Genomic DNA, 23,162 nt, shown 5'->3' on the forward strand with positions numbered 1-23,162 from the left:
TGTTTCCCAGGCAACCCTTACTACATACCTACTATGTGTCAGACATGTACCCTGAGCTCTGAAAACAGAATGGCCTTTCCTGCATTCGTAGGAAAGAGGATACCCAGCCACTTTGTGACTCATAAAGCAACCCGTTGTCTAAAATGTACAGTTTCTATTGTAAGGCAATGCACACAAAGCAAGGCTCAAATGGTTTTACTTATCCATGAAACATGCTCATCACTCATCAAGGCAGGTAGCTTTCACTGGCCTCACCTACACGCTCTCAGCTGACATGTGGCCCATGTGTGTGGGATTGATGCTAATCTTCGCCCATGCCTCCAGACTGCCCTGCTCCTGGCACAACCCCAGCTGCTGCCCCGCCCCCTCCCAGAAGACAGCTCTAAAAAAGCAGGTACCTAAATGGCTTCTGTGGGAATGTCTGCCCCCCTGGTGGTTGCTGACATCAGAGCTCCACCTTCCCCTTCTCACTTACCTCCCCTGCCCCACCCCTAGTTACCAGCTGGACTAAGAGAAGTCCACACCTGGGAAAGCCCTCTTCAATTGTATACCTGCTCCCTTGGAAGCCCTGTGTTCCTCACCTACTTGGCTAGAAGGGGAGAGACTGGAGGAGGAGGGAGGGTAGGAAGAAAGGGGTTGCTGATCCTCTTAGGATCCTTATAAGGGTGAATGTGTTCTGAATTTTCCAATCTAGTGCTTAAAACTGTCTTCTCCTGCCTAAAGTAAAACATATTATAGGTTGAACCCACACAAAATTGCCAATATTCAATCATTTTTGACATATACAAAAATGTCAGTTTCATACGGTTCAACCTAATAATAAAGAGTGACTTGATTCTTTGAATCTGTTAGTTCTAAAGTTCAGCGTTTTAAGGATTCAGAAGACTATTGCAATCTGCCACTTTCCTTTGTAATTCTGTTACTATGGGAATTGGGTTCTACATCCCTAACAACTGACCACAAACAAATTTTGGAACACAACCCATTCATAAACTGAGGATTGCCTACAAAGGATGTTCTTTCCTAGGCAAGACAAGGCTGATGGATTGCATTTATTAGAATTACAGGCTAAGGAAACCACAGAAGACTTACTCTGGGTCTCCAGATATCCCTCTCAGCCTTCTGGCTCCAAAACATAATCATAATCTAAGGTTGTCTGGTGGGGAGCCAGGCCACCCCCAGGGAGAACTGGAACCAGGGATACAATTCAACTCATGAGGCTGCACAAAAGCCACAAGTCTGAACATGACGGCACAGCAAAGGCTGACTAATCTAAGGATGGATAGTGGATGTAGTTGAAAACAGTGGTTCTCAATCATGCCTGTCCATTGGATAAACCCGTGGAGGTTTAAAATTCCTGGTGCCTATGCATCCCCAGAAATCCTGATTTCACTGATCTAGAGTATATCCTTGGCATCCAAATTCTACAAAGTCCCCTAAGCAATTCTAAAGAGCAGTCCCTTTTGAGAACCATTGTTCTAAAAATTAGTCCAATACCAGGAGAGAGATTCACGGGGGAAAAGCATAAATAGTATTTGAAGGTCCAAAATGAGCCCTTGATCCAGGATATCACCTGAACAGGTGAGGCCAGTGGTCAGAAGTCCATGTGGTGGGTGCCTGGAAGCATGCAGGCCACCAGAAAGTCAGGAAAGCCTGTGGGTCATAGGCCCCAGTCCTGGGTACAGGGGGCAGGGAGAGGGGACAGGGAAGCAGTGAGGGGTGATGGGGAGAAGGCCAGAAACCAGGCACAAAATTCCACCACTAAGAAAACTCTGAAGACATGGCAGGAATCAACAAAACAAGGAGCTGTGCTTGACAGGCATGAAGTAGCACCACGAAGCTGAACAGTGAGGAAATTCATTCAATGCTAAGTTCTCAGTTCCTTCTTTTCCTTCTCCCTACAGTCAGGATGGTTCCTACAGCAGCAAGGAGCCTTCATTAACCTAGCTGTAGGGGTAAAGGCTTCAGGGGCAAGAATCCAGCAGGTCTTTACAGTTTTTCCCTCAGAATAAACCACCTACTTCCTCCTGTCTGCCATGCCCAAGAGAGGCCTGTTTCCTTTAAACTCTGCTCAAGACCTAATTCTTCAGGAAATTTTCCAATCTAAGGGCATAATTGATGTCCCACTCTCTCGCCTCAATGTACAGTCATGTACAGTTGTACAGTTTGTACACTGCACAAAGGCACCCAACTGAGAGGGGATGGAGACTGAAGTCATGTGGCCTGGGGCAGGGCTCTTTCTGCCCAGAGGACTGCCTTTCTCTAATTTGTACAATTCAGTGTAGGCTAGCAGAAGCTCCAACAACGACTTGTATCTTTTCAAATATTTGCTGACTGAATGACTAATCTACTGATTCTAATCCATCTCCCCACAAAAATAGATGGATAAATGCTATATTTTAGACACCTCACAAGGCATTTGTACTTAACAGCAAACACATACATTTTCTTCCAAAAAAATTTCCATCCAGTGTAGCAAGGGAAAGCTTGTACTCTGCCCAGCCAATTTTATCCACTGATGACAGCAGAGAAAAGCATAAGGGCCCCTTGTTTTGCTGTCTTTGTTTCCCATGTTATGAGTGAAATTGCACAGGAATTATGAACAGTTAGCAAATAGTGTATAAGTGACCAAAAATTAAATGACAGCTCTATGAACAGCCCCAGTGAAGCCACGCTGCTGGAATTCTGGAACAAGAACTAGGGAATCGAGTTTACCCCTGGCCCTGGCCCCAGTTCACTGATGACCTTCACTTGCTCTACATACCCAGCCTCCCAGAGTACCCACAGTGCTTTGTGGCCCATATTGCAGTGCAAAGATCATTGAGATGCTACTTGAATCTGAACATCTTGGATGGAGGCCACAGAATCAAGTCACTGCTGGGAGACCTCCTCAGATGTGTCTCTCACTGGGATCCTGCTCTCTCTAGGGCTACCATTTGGATGTCAGCCCTTGACCGATGGGATTCATGGGAGGAGAAATGAGTTTTAGGAAATATCTCATTCCCCAACAGGACAGACATTCTTGAAAGAGCTTAACCCAACAATGCAGAAAAATTCAAGTAAAATGCGACTATGCCTTTAAAGAACAGCTACCTCCTGTACATTTGAACTGGCCTTATCTCTCTGCTCTTCCACACTATGCCCCACCCCCCCAGGCCTCACTCAATATTAAACCCTTTGATACCATGTGTTTTGTCCCATGATTCCATCACAATTTTTACATGCTCAGATGAAGATGACCCAAATGATGCCAAATGGACTTCATTTTCTGGCCTTTCTTTCTTCACCAGCGAAATCATCCCTTCTATTTTGGAAATCATATCCGTTCTGAAGGTGGGAACATGGTCCTCTCCCAGCTGACAGGGTTCTCTGAATACATGTCCAAGTGTGATTTGGTTGGTTGCCCAGAGAAGTATCTCCCTCCTCTAAAACTGGAGGCATCCCAAAGAGGGAGGGGGTGGGGAACACACCTTTAGAATTTATTCATATTTAGGTTCTGGTCTCACATCCATTTCTTCCTCCCACTCAGTCACTGGAAAGCTCTGATAATGTAAAGAGTGTTTGGATCAAACAAAAAGGAAGTGCCTACTTAACATAAGCGGAGTTTCTGTTATCACACCTGGGTTCTAACCCTGACTCAGGTGGGCCTGATTCGGGGGTCCTGCCCTAATAGTGTCCTCCTGTCCTAGTGCCATCTTCTTCTGGGAACTTACAGTCTAAGACTGGGTGAGGGAAGGGCTGGCTTTTGTTTTGTGTACTTTGCCTTACTTTGTTTTGTTTTGCAAATCTCTCTCTTCTAAATTGGCTTTCACCTTGCTCACCTAGAAGAGGCCACAGACCTGAGCATCTGTGATGATACTCCCCTCCCTTTCACTCAGTTCACACCCAATGCCTGCACCCCAGATTTAAGAGATTCCAAAGTTGGACCAAGCTACTCCTAAAGTCCTTTCCAACTTGAGATTCTATAATTCTTTGAAAATTTTCCAACTACTGAAAAATTGTTTGCAGGTACAACCTCTTATGGTGTTTCTCCTTTTCATGATTCACTTTCAGCTAGGCTGGTTAACATCAAAAGGAATAAAAAGTGATAGAACCACATGTCTGTGGTTATTATTATTAACAGGAAACTATAATTTGAAAACCTCAACCTTCTCCTGGGGCCAGGGTGAGATGTATAACACCTATATTTGTACCTTTAATTTTCTTTTCTACTTTATTTTTCTTCTCTAGAAAAAGTATCCTCTAAGCAAATAAACAAAAAAGCAAAATATATTTAAGCTATAAATATATATGATTTAATTTACACACTCATATAAAATTAAATGGGTAGGAATGCAGGGTCCAATCTTTGGAAAGACTTAAAACCACCTTGCTGAGTGGTGTTCAACTAGGAGCAATGTTTTCCCCCAGAGGACATATGGCAATGTCTGGGGACATCTTTGGTTGTCACAAATGGGGAGGGTAGGTAAGGGTGCTATTGGTGACTAGTGGGTAAAGACCAGGCACACTGCTAAACAACCTATAATGCACAGAACAGGCCCCACAACAAAGAATTATCCAGCCCAAAATGTCAATGCCACTGTTGAGAAACCCTGGTCTAGATGTACAAACGGTTCTAGAAATAAAAAGGCATTATTTTTCCAAACCAAAGAGAAAGCCACTTATTCTCATTAGTAAATAGTAGACTCACTAAGTCAGACAGCCTCAGAAATAGCAGTAAATATGAAGGAACAACATAAATTTGAGTGTAAGGACTTAAAGAGGTGGGGCTTGCAGCTTCTCCCTTTAATAGAAGTGCGCTGTGCTACAGAGCAATATCCCCCGTGAGCCAGAAAGAACGCTGCTGCCACCTAGAGGATGAAAAGGGATCCTCAACAGCACCGCATTCCGAGCTCCAAGGGCAGGAGCCACAAGGTCTGCAGGCATACGAGGCACATATTTCCCACATTCATAACACTGAAAAGAAAAAAACATACCTTTGGTTGTATGGCAAGCAATTGTTTACAACTTTTTAAAAGTCTATATGACTCAGAGTCTACAGTGCCTTCAATTAATTTACTTTCTCTATTTCATGTGTGTGATATAAATGGAACGTTTAGGTTTCTGATAAGGATAACAGGTGTTTGGTGGCTGTTTTTATTCTCATAGTTAATTGGGGTGGAAAGGGGTGAGGCAATCAATGGCCCCAGAACTCTCTGGTAGGACCTGCTCTTCCACTCACCCTATTCTTTGGATCATAGCAAGACAATGGTAAGTTCTTTAAAAATTATAAATCAAAGGAATTCTTTTGCTTTAAAAAAATTATGAAATTTAAAGAATTAAATAGACTCTAATGAAATGAAAATTAAGAAGAACCATAATGTAGACAGAAGTCTTTCTCCAGCCAGACACACTGTTACACACACACACACACACACACACACACACACACACACACAGAGTCCACAGAGATGACAGCTGAAAGAACTTCTCTAAGAGCTTTGAGAAGAGTGGAAAGAGGGAACTTACACCGCCTTCCCTGCACCTTCCAGAGAAGCCAGACCCCAAGCTGGAAGAGTGCAGTTTACCCAGAATTGTAGGCTCCATTTTCATTCTTTCCTGTGTTCTTCCTCAAGCTTTACCAAGGCTGGATGGGCTGAACCTTGACTATTTTTCATGTGTCAAAGTTAGAAAGCTTCCAACTCCTTCACCATGGAGATTCCTAAACATCTTAAAACAATGAGAAAACTTATTGTGATCTTCACAACATGCCTTTTGAATGGGTTCTGAACTCTATTTCTGTGTTTTTAGACAAAGAAATGGTGATTGGTTGGTTGGTTGGTTTGGGGGGATTAGGACATTTTATCCTGACCCACCCAGTCCTTTAGTTCCCAGACCAGATCAGAGTTCAGGGTGCTAGCATAAAAGGGGATGGCTCTCCCTCCTCACTCTTTTAAGGGGGCAGCCCTACCCACCTACTGCCTCTGACTTTGCTGTGATCCTGCAAATACCACAATCCTGAGCTTATTCTATTCAAGGGTAAAAGCCTTCAGGGAAATTACCATCAGAGCAAGAGAAGAGAAACTCATGTTATAACTCAGACATGATTCAATAATTGGTCAAAAAAAATCTGATTATCTGTATGACATCTTTTACAGTCCACAGACAACACATGATGGGTGGGTGGATGGATGGACGGATGGATAGAGTGAGCAAGGCACAAAATTTCACCAGAGTTACAGCATTTCCGTGAATTTTCTACAGCTCAATGCTCCTAAACAAAGAACCTCATGCAATTTTACTCAAAAAAAGCCCTTTCTTAGACAAATGCAAAGTTTTACTTAGGGTAGATATTGTCATTAGTGTTTATATTATATTAAGTATTAATGTGGGTTGCACAAAAAAAATCATCTGTTTACCTATCTCACAGTTATTCTGAAAATCAAGTGAGATAAGGTAAAGACAGCTTTAAAGGACAGTATGCATATATAAGATGTCATTGTTACTGCCACATACAGTGAAATTGAATTGAAGCAACTTGTATGTCACAGAATCACTTTTCCTGAAGGTGACAGCATGTCTCCATGGACGCGGATGCTTATTCATTCAAATATTGCATATACTGAACTACCCCTCCCCCCACCCCAAAAAAGGAAACATGACTTGATAAGAAGACAGCATAACTGGAAATTGGAACATCCCCCATTCAATTCCAGGAAATATGGTTCTTGTGTCTAGCCTAGCTCATTATTTTATCTTATGAAGATATTCCAGAATATCTACCGGAAGCTCTTCTTCATCGAGATATTTATTGTTTGTGTTTTATATGATACGGGGGGGGGATGTTTGTGATACACTGATATGTAAGGAAAGCAAGAAACAAAATTGTATATTACAAGGTCTCAACTATGTAGGGAAAATGTGTGAAAGTAATAGTAGCGATTATCTCTGGATGGTGAGTTTAGAAAGTTCTTTTAGTGAGGATCCAATACTTTTTAACCTTTTGATTCTTATCAGTTACATATGCATATTTTAAAGGTACTTCATTATAAAAGGCTTATGATTTTTTTAAAAAAACAGATTTCCCTGTCCCACCTCTTTCTACCACCAATTTCTTCCCCTCAGAGGCAACTAATAATTCTTTTTAGATGTTCGTTTTAGTTTTTGTCTCATTTTTAAATAACATATTTATATAGCTATTTCTTGATGTTTCAGATTTAGATATTATCTGTGTCTTCCTATTAAGGAAGAGGAAGATTTAGCATTCTTGATGCCTCTGCATGTTCATGAATTCCCTGTTCCCCAGACTCCAGTACATTATATCATTAATTATTATGGAATCGTTATTCAGTATTTACAGTACTATGACCATCTCAGTATCATCCACATTTCTACATACATACAATTTTAGAGTTAATAACAGTCTCTTTTCTTTGTTTAATTAATATTCTATATATCCATCCCCAAAATCTGTATCAAAGGAATAAATCTTTTCTCAATGCTTCAAGCACATTAGGAATTCTATGAGCTTTATCCTTCCCCTTGTAACACCTTTCTGGAGCCTTCTGTGCCCCTGTTCTCTCTGGATTTGTTGTTCTCCAAGCCTGTTTCACAACTTTTGTATCTGAATCTTCCTTCACCATCATCCTGGAGACTTCTTTGGTTTATCTCCTGAGTTGAGTTTCTGATTTTCTGGATCCCTTGTTTTCCTCTTTCCTGGAATATATCCTCTAGTTTTCCTTGAGCACATATACTAGTATTAACTAAGAAGAGGTAAATGGCAGATAAAATTTTGAGATCTTACATGTCTGAAAAAAGCTTTATTTTTTCCTCAGATTAATTGTGAGATTGGCTGGGTATGAAACTGTAGCTTGGATATCATTTTCCCTCAGAATTCCTCATTTTTCTATTGAGAAGACTCATGACACTCCAATTCTCATTTATTTGATTGTGATCTGTTGGGGTTTTTTTTTTTTTTCCACCTAAAGCTTTTAGGACATTTTCTCTGTGCCAGTATTTTTAAGTCTTACAATGATATGAGCTGTGAGATAAATTCTCCCATCTATTTGTAACTTTAAAATTTCAATCTAGAATTTTACATCTCTCAGTTCTAGAAATGATTTTTTTTCCTTTAAGGAAAAAAAAAGTTGGATTTTGCACCTACTAGATTAATCCTTTGATTGTTTTGTTTAAATTTCTTTTCTCCTATTTTTCTGCTTCTTTATCATTTTGTTATACTTTCTGGGAGATTTCCTCAACTTTATCTTCCAATTGTGCTATTAAAATTTTTATTTGTGCAATCTTGTTTTTAAATTCTAAGACCTCTTTTTGGTTCTCTGAATATTTCTTTTTACGTCATTCTGTTCTTGCTTTATAGATAATACCATCTTTTATCTCCCTGAGGATATTATTCATAGTTTTGCTTTTTTTAGGCTTTTCTTTTCTCTGTTTCTTGCATTTTCTCAGCTTCTTTCATGGCCCTTTTGTTCCCATTGTCTTGTTGGGGTCTGTCTTTCATATTAGCAGCTGTTTTCAGATGACTGATACTCTTGGCCACCACTCATACTTTAAAAGTGAGGCAATGAGGGCTTCCCTGGTGGTGCAGTGGTTGAGAGTCTGCCTGCCAATGCAGGGGACACGGGTTCGAGCCCTGGTCTGGGAAGATCCCACATGCCGCGGAGCAACTGGGCCCGTGAGCCACAACTACTGAGCCTGCGCGTCTGGAGCCTGTGCTCTGCAACAGGAGAGGCCGCGACAGTGAGAGGCCCGCGCACCGCGATGAGGAGTGGCCCCCGCTCGCCGCAACTGGAGAAAGCCCTCGCACAGAAACGAGGACCCAACACAGCCAAAAAATAAATTAATTAATTAATTTTCAAAAAAAAAAAAAAAAAAGTGAGGCAATGAGAAGCTGACTGGGAACTCTACTGGGAGCTTGAAGTAATACACTTCACTGTGGGATTGTTTGATAGACCCCTAACTGATACTGTCTGTACATCTTTCCTCTCTGGCTCATTTCACCCTTCACTCTCTTGCCCAGGTGATGCAAGCCTGGCTGGAGGCCTGCTCTTGAAGGCAAGTCGGGAAAGGAGGCTGAGGACCTCTCCATGCACTATGCAGACTTTTACTTAACCCCTCAGTAGAGTCTATTCCACTACAAGGTGTGGTTCTACCATACAAATTAGTTCCTATGCGATTGGCATATAGAAAAATTGTCAGTAGAATGCAGAAGTCACACTAATTCACATGCAATATTTCCTAAGCATGAGAGAATAGACTGTGGAGTGAAATTTCAAATTTCAGCAGACAAGGGAAAAGCTTTCATATCAGTTGCTACATTGGCAACAGGAACCGTTTTGCCTGTATTTTGAAAATTAAAAACAAGCACCTCTACCTGGGCTTCTACCCCAAAGAGGCTACACCCCAGCCCTGCATGGCTTTTGACTCCTGGCAGGTTGACCTGCCTCTCAGGACCTTAAGAGCAGCCAAAGTGACTTAAAATGCCACTTCTGTCTGCACTGTGTGAGTTACTAGCAGCCCTGCCTTCATGTAAGTGCTGCCAACATTTCCACTCAATTATTTCTCCAACTTCTTATTACATACCAGCCATAACAGGCCCCAGCCACAATAAGTTGCCTGCCTTCATAGTCCAAGTTATTTCCCTGAGTATCAATTATTGTTTTTATTAATGCTTTGCATAAGTTTTGAGTTCTCTGCCCCAATCTTTCTTTCTTTTTTCTTTTTCCCAAGTGGCCTTTTATGTTTAGGGTACACGTTTGAAAGCTGTGGGTTTTTTCAGGAATCCCATCCTTATGGTGTCTTATGGTAGATTGTTTGCAAAACTGGCCACAAGTTTTCCTCTCTTTGTATCCATACCGCTTTGTAGCTCATGTGACTTTGCAGCCCTGTCCATCAAGAGTTAGAATCTCTCTCTCCTCCCCTTGAATCTGAGCTAGATTTGTGGCTTGCTTTGCCCAGCTAAATGCATGGAAGAGACACTGTGTCATTTCCCAGTCTAAGACTCAAGCATCCTTGCAGGCTTCGACTTGCTCTCTTAGAAACCTGCCCAGCCAAGGGGAAAAGCCTGGTCTTAGCCTGCTGGAGGATGAAAGACCCTATGAACCAGAAATTGGTCAGCCCGGCTTTCCCAGCTGAAGCCCCAGAGATATGGGGCAGGGGCAGGGAGGGTATCTTTGTATATCTGCTTTTGATCCATATCTTTAGCCAATTATTCTACTTCTGACCCGAATGGACCCCAGAAGTACCTGGGGTCCCAAATCACTGAGCCTTGCTGAGTCTCTGCAGGAAGAACATTATTGCTTCTGGGCCTCCCCTACTCCTGGCTGAGGTTGCCGTTTCCTCAAGTCAGCTTGCTTAACCCTTATTCACACCTTTCCTGCTTTCAAAATGTTATTGCTCTGTGTCCTCTCCTGCTCTCTTTGTCCTTGATTTTAGTGTCTTTTACTTCCTTACTGCTAAGTGTAGTGGTGCTTTCAGAGAACAAGTAGACAAACACATATGTTCAATCTGCCAAATAAGAAGAAATCTCCTCACTTCATTTTATAGATGAGGACACTGAAGTCATAGCAGCTAAGTGGCTTGCCCAAAGCCACCTAGGTGGTTAGTGAAACATCTGGAACCCCCCGGAGCCCTGGGAGTAGTCAGTGTCCTTTCCTCTCTTCCATGCTGTCTCCAGGACTATGCCAGGAAGCCCATGGAACAGGACTAAAGGTTATCCTAGTTGATATGACTGCAGGTTTCTTCTGTACAGCACACAAGATCCTGCAGTGCCATTGTCTGTTCCAGCCTTGACAACCAGTAGGATTAGCCAATTCACCACACATCCTGAAGTAAACAGTAAAAATATACTGTATATTGTATAAATATGTGATCTCTGCTGATGTCTAAATGATCATTCACATAGAACTGTGAATTTTTTTCTTACAAATTATCTGTAGATGTTCAGACACAAATTAGAAAATGTTCAAAAGGTATTTAGAATTCTAACTACCTAAACAAATGCTCATCCTCTAAACAAAACTGCAAGGTATATATAGCATCCTTATTGGACAGGTAAAGCATCTTGAGCCACTAAGAAGTGGCCAGAACTGGGTGCTTCAGAACAATGTCAACAACCCTTGCTGATGCCTAATGGACCACAGACCAGTTATAGGTTTCTAGTTTCTGCCAATAATCACCACTGATTATGAGGAAGAGCATGGTTCACATGGTGGGGTCACTTATGAGAAGCCTACATGGGCTGCCATGGTCCTCCCTGCCCTTTCCATGGACCATGCTCAGCTCTACCGCAGGACTCCAGTGAGCATCAGGCCAACATGGGGTCCAAGGTGCAAACAGAACCCCCCGTCCCTCTAAACCCCAGCAGTAAGAAAGCACTGCATCTAGATCAGTAAGAGACTCCTCTTGCCTTTTTCTACAATTGTACACTGTCTAAATCAATGAATCCCGAGAAACAGTTGAGCTTCCATCTCTACTCAGTGTAGCCACCCCTGACACAGGATGACCAATCCCTACCTGGCTTATGGAATTCAAACCACTCAGTATTGGCTTCAGGGTCTTTCACCAATTGTCCACCTTCCTTTAGCTATCCCTAACTTCCTTTGCTTAGCACTCTACATAGACTCCTGCCCCATACAAAGGGTCTGCTCAGTCCCCATTAGGACCCTTGCCAGGGCTGTTCTGCTGCCTGCACTTCACCTCCTTTGCAGTAATGATAGTTGCCCACACCTACTTCACTCTTGCTCTTACTACGCACTCTGCTAAACGTTTTATAGGCATCATCTCTTGCCAAACCAGAGACAACTTTATGAGGTAGATACACTTATCTTCAGCTTAGAGAATAGGAAACTAAGACTTTGGGAAGTTCTGAAATGCCCCAGTTTACAGACCTAATAAGTGTGGGGATGAGCCTAGCTCTGCCAGATTCTAGAGCTGTGTTCTTACCCACTAGGTTTGGATAGTTATTGTAGCACCAGAGCAGGGCAGAGAAGTTTAGATTTTATGTGGTAGCAAATTTGGATCCTGGGAGATTTCAGTATACATGATCTAAGAGTTCGCTGGCAGTGGTCTTCAGAAGGGTTTGGTGTTGGAAGAGTTATTCAGCAAAGTACTCTGGAACTTAGCTAACCGTGAAGTGACCCAGGCCTGAACTAAGAGCAAATAGGGGCAGAAATAAGAAAACAGAAATTATTTCAAAGAATACCCAATAGAATTTGATGTCATACCACATTATGTTTAAAAAAAAAATAAAGAATAAAATGGTTGAGTCGGGCTTCCCTGGTGGCGCAGTGGTTGAGAGTCCGCCTGCCAATGCAGGGGACATGGGTTCGTGCCCCAGTGTGGGAAGATCCCACATGCCGCGGAGCGGCTGGGCCCGTGAGCCATGGCTGCTGAACCTGCGCATCCAGAGCCTGTGCTCCGCAACGGGAGAGGCCACAACAGTGAGAGGCTCACGTACCGCCAAAAAAAAAAAAAAAAATGGTTGAGTCAAAAATGACCCCCAAATTAGAAAATTGAATGATTTGGAAAATTTTGAGGTCACTGGTATAAACAGAGCATTTTGGAGAAGCTGATGAGTTTGGTATTGGATGTGTTCAATTAGAACTTATACACAGAACATGTTGGAATGTTATCATAACCCAATCAATCAAGTATCCATTTAAAAATAAACATTGCAAGTACAGGTCAATACCCAATGATTAAACAACTAAAGTTGCAAGACCCTGTGGAAGGCATAGGTTAGAAATAAAATGTGGGCACGATCTAGAGAGTATAGTGAGGGAGACAACAATGTACAAAATAACATAAAACAGAAAGGGATAAGAACTACAACAAGAATATAAGCTAAGTGCTGTAGGATTGAGAAAGGCAAGAGATTAATTCCTTCTGGGGAAACCGGAGAGCATCTGAGACTGATGGAAGGCCAAAGGACAGAGAAGATGGAAAGGACATTCCCAGTGGAGTAACCAATATCAGCAAGTCCAAGGGAATGGGAGTGGCAACTAGTCCAGAAGCCTGAAACATAAGATTCCTGGATGGGGGAAGAGAGGATGGGAAATACCAGGCTTGGGAAGTAGATTGGAGCCAGATAATACAGGGCCCTAAAGTCGATACTAAGCTGTTTGGACTTTGTTCTACAGCGAATGGGAGTCATCCAAAGTTTTAGAGCAAGGAGTGACAGGTTCACGTGTGAGTCACATGCTAACCTTTCATTTCCGTAAATGAATGTTTGATTTACATAAAATAAATAAAATTCTGCTTTATATCTCTCCTCAGTCACTTTACTTCCTTTGGCAAAGCTTGCCCCTGGGTTAATATTCCTGAATTCTTTTGCATGTTTATGTCCCACACAGTACTTCTAATTAACCTTCTATCTAACCTGAAGCCCTTCTTCTTTCCTTTTTGGTTAGAACGGAAAAATATCATCAATGTTTACCAGCGATACCATCAAAATAATGTTTCCTCTTTTATTTCAATCCCAAAGTCTATTTCAGATACTCTACTAGTTTGACCCTAATTCCATTTATAGCTGGATGTAACAAAAGGAGGACTTGCTCTGAATGCTTCAACCAATGCTTTCCTTGGGCCAATTCTTATATTGTGGCATCTTTGGGTGCCCTTTTTCAAAGAACTCACAGTTTCAGAAGAAAGGGATCTGAAGAAGTGAAAACACATTCATTTCCCTCATAAGGACAGAATTCCTGCTTTAAAGAGGAGGAAAAAAGTGTCCAGAATGAGATAACACCATTTAAAAACTCAGTCCAGTCTTTTTCAACCTGTCCAACCAGAACAGGAGAAAATTCGAGGCACTAAACCTCTTAATTTTCTCTTCAAAGCAGCAACACAGACAGTTCACCAAAAAACAGAGTTGTAATGCATTATATTCTCAGCAATTTTCTTCTAACTGTTTAGTTAAAATCCTTCCTTCTGTAAAACAAACCCATTCTACCATATCCCAAACTCAATAAAACAATGAAGAACAGAACTTCCCTTCTTGTCTTTACCATATTTCAAATTGAATTCCTTTTTAAACTCCTAAAGACTAAGTATTACATTGGACAGTTGTCATGTAATTAAAGAAATTCAGGGCCTCCCTGGTGGCGCAGTGGTTGGGAGTCCGCCTGCCGATGCAGGGGATACGGGTTCGTGCCCCGGTCTGGGAGGATCCCATGTGCCGCGGAGCGGCTGGGCCCGTGAGCCGTGGCCGCTGGGCCTGCACGTCCGGAGCCTGTGCTCCGCGGCGGGGGAGGCCACAACAGTGAGAGGCCCGCATACCGCAAAAAAAAAAAAAAAAAGAAAAAGAAATTCAGCCCCATAGTATTTTTTCTCTCTTGTGAATACCAGCTCATCCCCAGAACAACAAAGGATCCCGGAACACAGGCTTCCCTCTGTCTTTTTCCCTCCCCACCCCTCCAAAACACATGCTCCTCTTCAGTTTCTCAGAACATATTAAACTCACATGCCTACATGGAGCATGGATGAAGTTGGGTGGGAGCAATGCCATAGGAACATGGGGGTCAAGGGGGAAAGGAGAACTCGCACCCCTGCTAAAGGGTGTAGCTGCTATTCAGCTGTAGTTTGGGAATGAGGTCCAATGTTGCTTGATCTTCCTTTTTTTTCCCAAGAGAAGCAGGAATTCAGGAATCTACTTATTTTGAAAATATTTAAACTAAAAATTTAAAAATCCTTTGTAGAACACTATGTGGACCAAAGAAGTTGTGCCCAGTCTGCATGCTCTGCATTACACCGAGGGCTGGCCCCGGTGAGCAATCCAGATCCTGCACCAAATACTAGGACTGTCTTTTCTGTAGCTTCTTCAGTGTTATTTTTCCTGGACCTTGTGACATAACTAAAGGAAGAGAAACCATCAACAGGCAGGTGTAATTCTGATATTCCACTGCCCTCACTTTCTTCTAGATTTCCTACCTTCTCTGTAAGTTCTGACCCCTCCTCTCCTAAACTCTACGCCAAAGGGTCTCCTTGCCCATTCCTGTCAACAGATAATGTGCTGCCATGCCATCAGCAAAAAGGTAACTAAGAAAACCCTCAGGAGGCCTTACTAGTCCCAACTACCAGAAATGATTCCCTAGCTGTGTCTCCTGAGATTCCCCAGAAAGACTGCTTCCCTTGACTTAAAGAATAAACTACATTGAGTCATATCCTACCAGTCAAAAAGTTTTCCCCTGGAAAGTAAGTTACGTTGCCTCCAAACCCCAAGTTAGCCTTCTCATCCTGGGTCTTCCCCTTCTATGTACTTGACCCTGGGCAGCACATTCCCAGAGCAGCAAACACTCTTTCAGAGAAGAAAGACTGCTGTGTTCCAGCATTTGACAATCATAATCCCGTTGTGTAGACAAGGACTCATAGATGATCTTAATGAAAATGTGCAAGAAATCAGGCATGATACTTGAGCAGTCACAAAGCCAGTTTCCCCAGAATGAAGAAGAAACAGCAAACACAGCTTGGTGGCTGAAAGGCTTTTTTCATGTTTTGTTGTTTGAGTTTTAATGAAAGACTGGACTCAGTAAATTAGCCTTAAGGACCTGTGATCTCTCCAGCCCCAGCCTGTGTCAGATCATACCTACATTCAGAGTAGTTTCCTCTCTGTCTGTTGTTCTTCCCTTCAAGTCCTTTCAGGCCCTGGGTCCCCTCACACTCAGTGAATTATCTCAGCTCCCAAGTGAATTATCCCTGACTCCAGCTCATATTCTTAAGATGGTCTGATCATTAAGGTCTTTATTTTGACCTAACATTTTATTATTCTCAAGTTTTGCCACCTTCACCTCTATAATCTGTAGTTCCTAACCATTTCGGTTGACTTCTACTCTTGGCCTGCTTCAGAGACTGTCAGATGGATTCAGTTACCCCAGGCTTTCCCATGCTCACCACACTTCCTAAATCCCTTGAAAGTAGAAAGTCCTGCCACACTTTCTACTATTCACCCTTGGCATGTCATGGTCAAATCTAGATATTTGGAGACAATGCCATTTGGAGTCAGAAGACAGACACCTGGAGGACTTCACTTCCCACATGGATGCAATCCAAAGCATTCATTTACCATAATGATTTAGTTTTTGCTTTTTAGTAGCCCGTCCTACTATTCTCTCCTGAAATCACTCTTATGCTATTTTCTTATTTTAGATAATAGATTCTTTCTTAGTTCAGGCATTAAGTCACCATTTCTTTTTCTCCACTTAGAGAATGAGAGGTCTTGATATTCCAATCAATAACATGGAAGAACCTGCTAAAATTCTCAAGAATTTTATTTGGTTTTCTTTTGACTTCAATATTCAACCTGGCCTTCGCTCTAAGATGGTATTTGGACACTTTAAGATGATGTTTCCCAACAGGGAATACAAAGTCTTCACAGGCATAGTCTTAGTTGGCTGCCTCTCTCACTGGTTGCCAGTCAGATGCCCTGCACCCTTTCTTTAAGCCCATCTCCAGGCAAAGCTCTGGAATTGATCTGCTGGACTCTGCCGCTATCACTCTGTGTATCTTTGGTCACTTTTCTCATTAAGCTTCAGTTTAATCCTTCTAAGATGGGTACCTTGTGAGGATTTTCATGATGATTAAAGAACTGGTGTGTGTAAGGAAAACATTTAGCAAAGAGATTGGCACACACTAAGTGATCAGTATTCACAATTTTTTTTTTAATTTATTTATTTATTTTTGGCTGTGTTGGGTCTTGTTTCTGTGCGAGGGCTTTCTCCAGTTGCAGCGAGCAGAGGCCACTCTTCATCGCGGTGCGCGGGCCTCTCACTATCACGGCCCCTCCCATTGTGGAGCACAGGCTCCAGACGCGCAGGCTCAGTAGTTGTAGCTCACGGACTCAGTTGCTCCGCGGCACGCGGGATCCCCCCAGACCAGGGCTCGAACCCGTGTCCCCTGCATTGGCAGGCAGATTCTCAACCACTGCGCCACCAGGGAAGCCCAGTATTCACAATTTTTATTGTTACTCTCTCTACCTTTCAGAATCACAATACAGCTTGGAGCTTGCCTCAGTCTTGAATAATACCTGCTTCACATCAGCAGTGGCCAAGCTGCTGTGAATACTGACATTTCCATTTGTACAACCTTCCTCCCCTGCTTCTCCTCCTCTTTCCTTAGAGTCAAGATATATTCCAAGGTTCACCTACTGCACACAGGAATCCATTCCTCCTCTTCACAACTTTGTTTACAAGTCAATCGAACTAGCTAAAAGCTGATCTATGGCATACTTTAACGTTAAAAGTTAGGAAGAACTGCCATAAAATTCATTTCCAGCCCTGTTAAACATCAGTGGGGAGCCCTATCACCCTGTGGGCTGAACATTGGTCTTCCTCACAGAAAGTAGGCCAGCACAGGCTGCGGGCTGGGAGCTGTGGTAGCTGCACCACTAAAACAATTCTTGCACCCCAATTATCCTTCCAAGTGCTTCCTGGAACTGACCATGTGGCAGCTCAACTCACCTCAAAATGCCACTTCTTCCTCCCTCTTGCCCACGCCTGCCTTAAAAAACAGGTGAGTCAGATATACACACTACTGTACATAAAATAGGTAACTAATATACACCTACTGTATAGCACAGGAAACTCTTCTCAATACTCTGTAATGACCTACATGGGAAAAGAATCTAAAAAAGAGTGGACATATATGTATGTATAACTGATTCACTTTGCTGCACAGCAGAAACTAACCCAACGTTGTAAATCAACTCTAGTCCAATAAAATTTAATTTAAAAAAAAAAACAGGTGAGGCGGGTCTTATTTGAGGGAGTGGTTGTTGTACTTATAAATTTTTCATATGTTTTTATAAAACATTATACATTAAAACAAATAAACAGAAAATCACTATAATTATTAGTAGTAATTGCTTCTGGTGGATTTATCATATGAAATTATTAAATCTATATGTTAGAGACTTCTCCTGAGTGAACAATTATAGTTCCCAAGATATGATTAAGCCATTTTATCAATATGAGATGTAAATATTAGACAGTATCTAACCATAAAATAAAGCAGTTTTTAATTTTTCAAAAGTGGTCAGCTATATCAATCTATCAATGAATAGATCAGTGTGTGTCATGAAAAAATCTCACTACCTACCCATCCATGTATTTGTTTATTAAACATGTGTCATATCTCCACTAAGAGCAGAGTACAGCTGAAGGGGAGTCTCAGAGCAGTCTACACAGTGGAAGAGGTATATATGTGTGCACAACCTACAAAGGACAAAAGAGAGTGGGGCACAAGGAAAGAAACAAGTAAAGAGCAAGGAGGAAAGTAGCTGGCCTCAAGTTCTAAATTGAATCCCTAGGGTGGTAGCAGAAAGGGGCCTCATTAAAACTCTGTCTCAGCAGTTTGGTTAAGAGATGAGAGTCTGGGGTTTCCCTGGTGGCGCAGTGGTTGAGAGTCCACCTGCCGATGCAGGGGACACGGGTTCGTGCCCCAGTCCGGGAGGATCCCACATGCCGTGGAGCAGCTGGGCCTGTGAGCCATGGCCGCTGAGCCTGCGCATCCGGAGCCTGTGCTCCGCAATGGGAGAGGCCACAACAGTGAGAGGTCCGCGTACCCCGCGAAAAAAAAAAAGAGATGAGAGTCTGGGGACAGAAGATAATCACTGAGACTTGGCCTCTACGGACACATGGCCAAGGGGCCCCTAGTCAAATCTTCTGTGCACAGAGGGAAAGTTTTATCCAATTCTAGAGTTCTCTCATGCCTACTGGGACCCAGACTCCCATCCCAAACCCTTACTGACACTTGTGTAGATACCTAGTTCCAAATACATTTTTGATTCTCTGATTTTTTTCCAGGTTGGTTGTATTCACACCTGCGATATTCCCTCCACTGACCGCCAGCAGCCTCCTGTTCATCCTGAGACTCAGCTCAAGGGTCCTCGTCCCTAGCCTCGCCCTTCCCCTCCCCCTCATCCCAGCTTCAAGGGCTTCTCCCTCCTCCTTCATATCACCCCATGCTCCTTCTCTCTATACATCAACCATGATTATCTGTGTACTGGGGAATGATATTCAAAATATGTCACAAGCCTGGTGCAGCCCAGGCCGTACCCCATCAGAACACAAGCTGGCTACTCTTGCATCAGTGCAGAGTGACCACATGTCAGCCTGCTGAGAGGTGACGTTCACCCACCAGGCATTTAACCCCTTAAAAATAAGGGCTGTGTTCTATTCACCAGTACATCACCCGAGCCCAGCACATGGGAGATGTTTAATAAGTATTTGTGGATTGAATCACTAGAAGGTTACTCGGAAAAGGCAAGGGAATGAGGAGCTTGTGATGGGGAGTAGGGCACTGCTCCAAGTCAACTTAGCTAATTGTCCTTACGTATAATCCCACACCCTATGCCTTCCTTGGGGTTTTGTATAGCTGCATGATAGTCAAACTAGGCCAAATGTAAAAGAAAATGATATTCTGGGCTTCCAAAAGTTGATCATAAAGGCCCCCACAGGATTTAGGTTTAGGTAACTAACTAAACATATGTAAATTCCAGTTGGTTATGAAATCCTTACCTTCAGGCACAGCCTCCCAGAGCCCAGCCTTTGTAAACCCATCTTCCTATGTTTCACTCATACAAATGCTTGCTACTTAAAAAAAATTTAACCAGTCCCACAGATGATATTTTTAAATGGCTGTTGAATTATGATATGTTCCTCTTGTATTGTTGGGGGTTAATTAAAAGAACTTAGTCTTATTTTAAGAATATATAATTGATGAAAATTTCTCTTGGGACATCAAAATTAAACAGAGGTTAGAAGGTCTTCTAGCAAAAGCACACATCAACCTCACTCTCAAGGCATCAATTATGCTGTGTGGACTCATTACCATCCAGCTCTCAGTTCAAAGGCAATTCTAAGGAGAGTGCTATCATAAATCTAGACTCTAAAGGTTGTTCTTGGTGTCATATGGGCTCCTATATCAACATGGCTTTGTTTTATATTCCAGACTAGAGATTCATAAATAGGAACTGATGTTAATGCAATGTTGTGGGGTTTTGGTTTTTTGTTTGGGGGTTTTTTTTTCAGTCTTGTAGGATGTGCATGTAGTTTGTAACAGGTCTAAAAAAGAAAAAGACATTTCCAGAAGCACCATCCTATAGCAATAAAATATTGTTTTAATCAAAAGCTTCGTTGTGCTCCAAGAAAAGCAAGTACACAAAACCATTCAGTGTGAAGGTCTGAGGGTTAAGTTCTTCAATTCTGTTGACAGAGGAAATGATTTTGCAGTTACAGAAAAAATTAAGGGAAAAGATAGTCCTAGTGGGAAAAAAAAAAAAGCAAAGCTATGGATTTTGTAGTGAAGCAGACATTTTTTCATGACTGGTTGTCAGAAGGAAGGTTTTAAAGTCACATTATAGGGTAAAGCACTGGAAAAACCCAGAGAAAAATAATTCTATATCAACTTGTAGACAAAGAAGACGGTTAGACACTCACAGCTTGGTGTTACCATGACTCTCCAGGAAGCTCATGGGCAAAGACACTGCCTGGTTCTAGCTTGGAACTACAGGATACACATATGTCCAGTACTGTAGGGCTGCTACTACCTCTTACAAAGTGACCATTATTTAGTTGATTAATTAATTAACCAAAAGGAAGGTTTTGGAGAACTCAGACATGGGCATGAAAAATTTATTTGCTTTAGAAGAGCTGACAGGGGAGATTATATCTTATTTACCTAATGTGTATAGGAACAAAGTAATGAACTCCCTTAATTGTTCTCTCTTTGTAAGACATTACTAATATCTTACATTTTATCATGGTACACATATTACCAGGTTGTCTATATTTCTATATTAAAACTAAAACTCAGACATAATATTCCTATGAAATGATCAGGGGTAGGAAATATAACCTAAAATTGAAAGAAAGCTAATATAGTACTTACTATTTCAATTGTGTACATGTTAACAATTACAGATACATTTGATGTTATAACACAGTATATGAATCTTGAAGATCAAAACGTTTTAAAGATCAGTGCAAATATATTACTTTAAAATTTACCTTATTGCTAAACTTTGTTCATTGCTGTATAACTCAAGAGTTATTGCAAATAAATAAATAAAATTTTATAATCTGCACTTTAATAAGTCACACAAGATGGTTGAACAATCAGCCTCTGTGCAGTCAACATGGACACAATAAACCTAGTTCTATGAACAATGTCTACCCAGAGTAATGCTTAATGAAATTTGGTTATTAGAAACTTACATCAGAAAAGAAAACATGTAGTGGTTTACTTTATTGATTTTTCTTGATCTCTAATGGCTTAGAAGTCTGTTAAATATCCTAAATTTTACACGATACAAATGCATTATAATTACAGCTGTCAGGCCTCTCTTGGCCATACATTATTTTCATTCATTAAAACAGTTTCTATCATGATGATATCTGTGGGGTTAGAAATCTAATGGGAAAAAAAAATCTTGAAAAAGTAAAGTTTGCAAAGTCAAACTCATAAGAATACATTAAGAATGAAAAGTCAAAGCTAGTTAGAGAAAATAGACCCGGAAGGTAAACTGGGGAGGCAGTGGCCCTTTTGGCAGTGTTACCCATACCTCACACTAGCTTCCCCTCATCTTGCTTTTATATCCCCCATTGCATCATCATAGTTACGTAGACACTGCACCAAAGCAGGCTGACAGCCATGTGTGGGTTGCCTAACTACAGTAACCTGAGATTTGGCCATTTGGTAGGCAATTTTCTCCTTATGAAGGAAGGTCTACTAATGATTTGTATCATCATCATCATTATTAATACCTCCGAGGCAACCCCACCCAGAAATGCTGAGAACTGTTGAATAGGACCTGGGTGGTGCCAATGTGTACCATTAAATACCTGTCATCACAGCACAGGCTCCCCTCTTTGAAGGCAGCTCTGAAGTGTTTTCAGCCTGTTCATTCTCTCTCTTGCCCACCAGAGTCTGGTACTTACTCTATATTTAACTTCTGTGCACTCATCTGGAAGATTCTGGCCAGGACTATGACTGATGACGAGCTGTCTGCCTTGGTGGTGGATAATGGGTCAGGGATGTGCAAAGCAGGTCTTAGCAGTGACGACGCCCCCCGAGCTGTGTTCTCCATGGTAGGGCATCCCTGGCACCACGGGGTCATGGTAGGCATGGGCCAGAAGGACTGCTACATGGGGGATGAGACCCAGAGCAAGAGAGGCATCATGACCCTGAAGTATCCCATTGAGCATGGAGTGGCCACCAACTGGGACGATATGGAGAAGATCTGGCACCATGCTTTTTACAACGAGCTCCACGTGGCACTTGATGAGCATCTCATCCTCCTCACCAAGGCATCCCTCGGCCCCAAGATCAACCAGGAGAAGACTCAGATCATGTTCAAGGCTTTCAACACACCTGCCATGTATGTGGCTATCCAGGCTGTGCTGTCCCTCTATGCCTCGGGCTGAACCCCAGGCATCATGATGGATTCTGGAGATGGGGTCAGTCACACTGTGCCCACCTACGAAGGCTACGCCCTGCCCCATGCCATTCTTCATCAGGATCTGGAGGGCAGAGACCTGACTGATTACCTCCTGAAGATCCTAACAGAACGAGGCTACAACTTCACCACCACAGCTGAGCAGGAGATTGTTCGTGATGTCACAGAGAAGCTGTGCTACGTGGCCCTGGACTTTGAGCAAGAAATGGTCAGTGCTGCTTCATTCTCCTCACTGGAGAGAAGCTACGAGCTTCCCGATGGGCAGGTGATCACCACTACGAATGAATGCTTTCAATGCCCTAAAGCCACTTTCCAGCCTCCCTTTCTGGACACTGAGTCCAGTGGGATCCATGAGACAACGTTCAACTCTGTCATGAAGTGCGATGTGGATATTCGCAAGGATCTGTATGCCAACACCGTGTGGTCTGGAGGCAGCACTATGTACTCTGGCACTGTTGACTGGATACAGAAGGAAACTGTAGCCCTGGCACCCAGCACTGTGAAAACCAAGATCATAGCTTCCCCCCGGAGCGGAAGTACTCCGTTTGGATTGGGGGCTCCATTCTGGCCAGCCTGTCCATGTTCCAGCAGATGTGGATCAGTAAGCAGGAGTATGATAAGGCTGGCCCTCCCATCATCCACAGGAAATGTTTCTGAATGGGCTTCCATGCCAATGCGTTTACACTGTCCCCAACTTCTAGGTCATAGCAATGGTTCT

General features: G+C 42.4%; 1 protein-coding gene across 1 annotated transcript; it reads left to right on the plus strand.

The window, feature by feature from the left end:
• Positions 1-21,974: 21,974 nt before the first annotated feature.
• ACTBL2 (actin beta like 2) lies at positions 21,975-23,101 on the plus strand (the record flags this gene model as incomplete). The annotated part of the gene is given in 3 exon segments (XM_082623174.1): positions 21,975-22,409; positions 22,413-22,964; positions 22,967-23,101. Coding segments are annotated over 3 exon segments (1,122 nt in total).
• Between the last annotated feature and the right edge of the window lie 61 nt (positions 23,102-23,162).

The sequence above is a fragment of the Mesoplodon mirus genome (assembly GCF_964341445.2).
Source record: "Mesoplodon mirus genome assembly, chromosome: 5".
NCBI classification, from domain to species: domain Eukaryota; kingdom Metazoa; phylum Chordata; class Mammalia; order Artiodactyla; family Ziphiidae; genus Mesoplodon; species Mesoplodon mirus.